At 38.6% G+C, this 5,911-nt stretch overlaps 1 protein-coding gene across 1 annotated transcript; it reads right to left on the reverse strand.

Moving 5' to 3' along the window:
• Positions 1-5,911, reverse strand: LOC117462237 (NAD-dependent protein deacylase sirtuin-5, mitochondrial-like). The gene is made up of 9 exons (XM_034104372.1): positions 5,864-5,911; positions 4,586-4,690; positions 4,022-4,155; positions 3,377-3,602; positions 2,652-2,739; positions 2,476-2,529; positions 1,475-1,598; positions 1,186-1,301; positions 1-1,003 (listed from the first exon to the last, which is right to left on the reverse strand). The coding sequence occupies exons 2-9, from the start codon at positions 4,683-4,685 to the stop codon at positions 931-933; spliced, it is 915 nt and encodes a 304-aa protein (XP_033960263.1). The 5' UTR covers positions 4,686-4,690; positions 5,864-5,911; the 3' UTR covers positions 1-930.

Genomic DNA, 5,911 nt, shown 5'->3' on the forward strand with positions numbered 1-5,911 from the left:
CAACGTACATTTAGTGTTTTAATAATAATAATAATAATTCTCTATTATTGCATTGTACGTTTTCATCAACATCAAGGAATTGTGCGTGATGTTTAAAGACAGGGTTAGGGTTATCAAATATGTGATTGCTTTCATTTTTATACAATTTCCATCTACAGTTAAACATATATTTGAAAAAGAAAAAAACAGTATATCTATTTTTGAATAACCCATGACATGTACCCATTGATTTCCTACAAAACCTTCAAACAGCAATGAGAAGGAGTTTATGCGGCATCCGGCTAGGATTGAACAGAGAACATTTCCCCCTCTCTACCTTCTCTGTCCTTGGTCAAAGCAAACTCTGGAACTGTAACATTGGTTGATTTGCACTTAAGGTTTAAAGCAAGCCTTTGGTCAAGGTTGTGTAAACAGTTTTGAAAGGCACAAGATTAGGTTTCTACATACATCTGTTCAGTAGAGAAAAAATGAATATTCTCCATTTGCATCAGAAGTCATTTGTTTTGATAAACAGCAAAATAGGACAATTCCTCACCAGCATCTTATACGCAACATTATATAGGAATAGTAATACCCTCTAATATCTCACGATACAATATCCAATGCAAATAACTACACGTAGTGCATTCCCTATGGTATACCAAACTGCATAGCTCCTGCCTAACTCAAAGCAGTAAATATGTCAAACATACAAAACCCCATTTCCAGTTTATCCAGCTATACAGTATATTCAAGTATTAAGATATGCATCTCCAAGTTTAAACGAGCTACATTCTAAGCTTAACCCTCCATCTACCAAGCATAAACAACTTATTGTAAGGAAAACATTTGAGTAAAATAATGCTATGCACCACCCACCGAGCCTTTGATTGCATTAGTATGTAGAAGAAGCCGCTGGTTACTGTTTGTAAAGTAATTATTTTTACAAACTTAAATACTCTCCGATTCATGTTGCGCCAAAGCCTGGGGAAGCGTTGTTCCACATGGACCCTGGAAGTGGAACCTGAGCCACATCACACAGAAAAAACAAGGTCAGAATTTTAGGTTAAAAGGGTAAAGGTAACTTATTGATTCAAGGTTCTGGATATTGCCTATTCTTCCACTGGATGGCACTAAATATCACTTTCAGCTTACTAACTAACAACTTTATTAAATATAGAAAATTCAGTTTTGTGAATAACTTACGTGAAGTACTCAGTTTTTGGAGTTGTATTGGTGTTAAATTCCGCCACTGGGACGCCCCTTGATGCAATCTGGGGCCCAAACATGGCTGCTGGGTAAACAATGGAAGATGTGCCCACCTACAGGTTAACAACAGGGAGAGAAAAACACCAGTGTCAACTTGAAATCTATTGAAAAGTATAGTAATAAAATGGTACAGTCTTTTATCAATTTTGACAAAATGTTTTTTTACCTACTAATATTACACAGGAGGAAGATATAACATGTATCCACGTAAAAAAGGATGACTCACCACCAGACAGAGATCACAGGTTTCCATCTGTTCTTCCACCTTGGTCAGGATATGAGAGTCCATGGTTTCTCCAAAAAACACCACGTTGGGTCTCAGAAGACCGCGGCAGTCTCTTTCGCCACACCTTGATACAGCAGCACCAAACAGTCCTTAGACGATTAATTGTTTTATTCCGCACAAGTCTAAATCCACACATAAGATAAGATGGACTTTTATTAATCATACTTCACTAATTTCCCTGATTATATAGCCGTGCATGCAACATGCTTGATGGTTAAAATCAATGAAAAACAATGAAGCAAGCGGACATGTGTTTGTTGTCATATCAAGGTTACTTTTAGGCCAGAGAGGCAGAGAAAAATATATGTTATGCTTGGCACAGGTCACTGATGGTTTTTGTCTAAAATCATTAAGCTCAGATTAATGACGATACACATGTCCCAGTTAAACTCCACCTAAGAACAATGATCTAGTGCTTTATGTATTTATATTAGAAAGGCACTAGTCATTTAGCCTCTTATTAAGAATAGAGGCAGATTAATAAGAGGCATGATATCATAATACAAGCCATTGCGACAGGTGGTGAGGGAGATGTTGCACAGAGAAAGAGCAGCAGGTCCAGCAGAAGCTCAGAAGCAGAGCAGCTGAATCTCAAAAAGATTTCTGTGCAAGAAAGGTTGCATGTTTTTCTTTTTCACTACAACCTTTCCTTTAACATTCTTCACCTGCTCTTTATAGGAAAAGTATTTTCACATAAAACTGGAACACACACAATAAAGAAAAACTCATATCTCCTCCTGGTATTTTCAAAAGAAACCTCAAGAGGAGATATAGATAGTTTCCCTACGGCCATGCAGACTGCACCTAAGATGACGGGCATACCGTGTTTTTTAGGCTTTTAAAAAAGAAAACTCCAGCTGTCGTGTGCATTCGAAAATCAGTCGGAAAGGCTCAGTTATTCTGACCAAAGAGTTGTTAATATGAAGTGACAGTAAACCCACCTTGGTAGTTTATCCACAGGAATCTGGGCATCAGCAACATCTGCGTCAGGTGCGCTGTACAGAAAGAGAACAAACACAGTGGGGTAAATGACACATGTGGGTCAAACTGAAGAGGTCAGGCTATACATCTTGCATGTTTATCAGTGTGTGTTTACTCCAGAGGGGCTGTCTTTTACCCTTTGTCCTTTAGGGCAGCACATATGGGGCTCCGCTTGTTGACAGCCACGTGTCCACAACTCACACAGCGCGTCTCCATAAGACTGCCTGCAGTTTCACAACAACAAAGAAACACATCTGTTTTTCATCTGGGCCCACCACAGCCATTGAAAACATCTCCTTCTCTACAGAATGTATTGACAGTAATAGTTCTGTTTTCCTGACTCAGACACAGTTAATTAAAGCAAGATTTGAGCAAAGAAATAAAGGTCTGGTGCAGTGTTTGCCACAATCTACCCTAGAACTGTGTGAAAACAAAAGATTTTAAGTTTGAAATGAGAGAATCAGCTTTGGAGTCGGTGTACTGATATTACATTACTGACTAACTCTGTTGGCTCATGGGATGTTTGTTTCAAAGACCAACTATGAATCACAAAATGTTTCTACAACCAAGTAAAACATGGCATAAATAATGGTGCTGTCAGTTTCCAGTTACACTGACTATGGAGCACCTTCATGATTTACTTTAAATTAAATTGCATTTTAGCCTTACTTAGTATGTTTTTCGCAAGGTTGTAACACATTTAATGCATCGAAATAAATAGAATTAAAATATACTTTAGTTCAATTTAGCAAAGATCCCAACTACAAAGTGAGTATTCAGTGCGACAGAAAACCACAGAATCAAGCCAAAATCAGGTCTCTAGTGAAATTCATGGTGGCGTGTAGTTCTGGCCAAACTCACCATGAATCTTGAGCAGATGTTTGGACCCGGCCTGTCGGTGCAGGTCGTCGGTGCACTGGGTGATGACCACCACCGAGCGCCCCTGCTTCTTCAGTCGGGCCTCACACTCGGCTATAGCCAGATGGGCAGCACTGGGCTTCCTGTTTAAAGCCAGCTCTCTCCTGTAATGGTAAAACTCCCAGACCCGGGACGGTGTTCGAGAGAAGGCCTCTGGGGACGCCAGGTCCTGTGCATACATAAACAGAAGCATGTTTTAACTCAAAACTCAAATGCTAACAAGGTCAAACGTGTTGTCTTCAGAGGCAAGGATTTGACAGATAATGAAAGTCAAAGATTAGGTTTAACACCTCGATTAAAAAGGGGAGAATATCATCTTTTTTTATGAAAGACTATTTTTTTAATCTTTCCTGAAGGTAAATCTACATGTAGCCCACAACATGTATCCAGATTATGCAACACACACCATTCCTCTTGGCTGTTGCTTCCAAGATAAATCCACTGAGCTGTGAATATGTATTATGTAAGCATTAAATACACCCACTCAACAAGTGTGAACCGCAGCTGGAAATCAGACCAAACACAAAAGTTTGACCTATATAAAAAGACAACAAAAAAAGAAGTGTGTTTTGCTTTTAAGAAAATTACCTGAGATTGCCACTTCCTCCACTTCTCATGTTCTCCCCTGAAGGTTGGTACTCCACTCTCTGCACTCACACCTGCCCCTGTGATGATTGCTATGTGCTTGGCTTTGGAAAAAACCTTGCGGAATTCAGACATGTCTGGGAAAATAAAAAGAAGAGCAAGATATAAAGACTTGCTTTCTCTGTGTCATGATACATATTTTCTTCATCTTACTTATAGGAGTTGGCCTAAGTATTACAATTGCTAATATTACAATATGTTATACATATATAGGGTTTGTTGTGTCTCTGCAACAGACTTTGCATAAGTGGAGAGGGGAAAGATTGATTTGAGAAAGATGTCCTGTTGGCTATGCAATTGTACAACAATGTGTCTGTACCTTGTTGCAAAACATTACTAAAAACACTGAATTCAAACATTTTTCTGAATAAAGTTTTTATGCACAGCGCTTGTCAGGAAGAATAACCTGATTGGCTGATAATTAATGTTAAAGGAAGGACACGTATTCCCCTGACACAGCAGCCGACAAACCTAAAACCTCATTAAACCTAACTGTTATCATTGTACCTGAGTTGGGTCTTGCTGTGTCCATCAAAGGTCCTTTCAGCACATTTGTGGAGCAAATGCGAAGACCAAGGGCAATCACAGCTCGATTCTGGAGTAGCATTGTCACTGTTGTCAAAGACCAGATGAACACATGAAAAACATGAAAAATAACACAAAAACAATTTGTTGATTCATTTAAAGCATGTCCTGCAGATGTTCTCTTTATATTTCATGCCTTATGACTTGAGAAATATGGAACTTACATTTTCATTAAAACCTTATTTTGTGCAGCCAAGCTTTCAAACCAACAGAACATCACAGAGAATCTTAACAGACATCCCAACGTTTCCAAAGATACAACATATGTAACTTAATGCAGACAAAATAAATGCTAAATTCATCTAAAATATCTACATTTGCTGTAATAGTTCATAGTAAGGATAAAAGCTGCAATGAAGAGTAGGACACATCATATTTTATATGTGATGCTGTATGTGAAAAGTTTGCAAAATCATAACTGAGGGTTATACTTTATATATATATAATGTACATTCTGAATAATTGAGCCTACGTATGTGCAACTGCCTCCCTTTATATAACATAGCAAAACATAATCAAAAAAAGATATGGCTGCAGGAGTGCAGGTATGGCTGCATTCTTGTGCTTGTGCAAGTCAGAGCAATGACACTCTTGACTTGTACCAGGCAATTGCAACACACCTACTTGTTGGTAATGATAAGACGGAATGTGCATACAAATACATTTAAAACAAATAAGTTGACGGTAAAAATAAGACAGGTAAGGGTAAACGGCCAGCTTCGACAAACTATCAATACACACATAGAAATGGGCGCGCCTTACAAGACTGAACAGTCAAGTCAACTGTCTCGAAACAGGTTTTACAAGAGGCCCAAGACTACAATTCACCACAACTCAAAGAACTGTTGCCATACTGTACATTTCCATAGTTACAGCTGCTGCCACTGTTTTCAGTTTGTTGGCCATTTTTAAACGGACTTTAAACCTTTTTCCTCCCAGCCTTTTTAACTCTCACATGCTAGGAGTACGCGTACAGTTGTTTAACGTTGTATGACATGTTGCACAGTCCTTCACAAATGTACTACGTTAACAAAACGTCGAGAAGTTAGTTTGGTATATAATCCTGTCGCGCTCTTCGTCATAAAAACAGGAACTAACGTGCACATCCAAACGTGTGTATTTACACCAGACTGCATGGTATTTACAGGTAGCGTTTACTACGCTGAAACAGCACTGATAACGAAACTTTAATTTACTTACCTCGCTAAATGATGTTCCTACTTTTAGGAGAAGAACGTCACGGAGTTT

The sequence above is a fragment of the Pseudochaenichthys georgianus genome, chromosome 17 (assembly GCF_902827115.2).
Source record: "Pseudochaenichthys georgianus chromosome 17, fPseGeo1.2, whole genome shotgun sequence".
Classification (NCBI taxonomy): domain Eukaryota; kingdom Metazoa; phylum Chordata; class Actinopteri; order Perciformes; family Channichthyidae; genus Pseudochaenichthys; species Pseudochaenichthys georgianus.

Excerpts from the sequence above, each read along its gene's own strand:
- LOC117462237 (XM_034104372.1), bottom strand. The coding sequence starts at position 4,685 with ATGCTACTCCAGAATCGAGCTGTGATTGCCCTTGGTCTTCGCATTTGC. Across the intron at positions 3,603-4,021 it reads GGAGGAAGTGGCAATCTCAG|GACCTGGCGTCCCCAGAGGC; the intron begins GTAATTTTCTTA and ends ATGTATGCACAG. Across the intron at positions 2,740-3,376 it reads ACATCTGCTCAAGATTCATG|GCAGTCTTATGGAGACGCGC; the intron begins GTGAGTTTGGCC and ends GTGAAACTGCAG.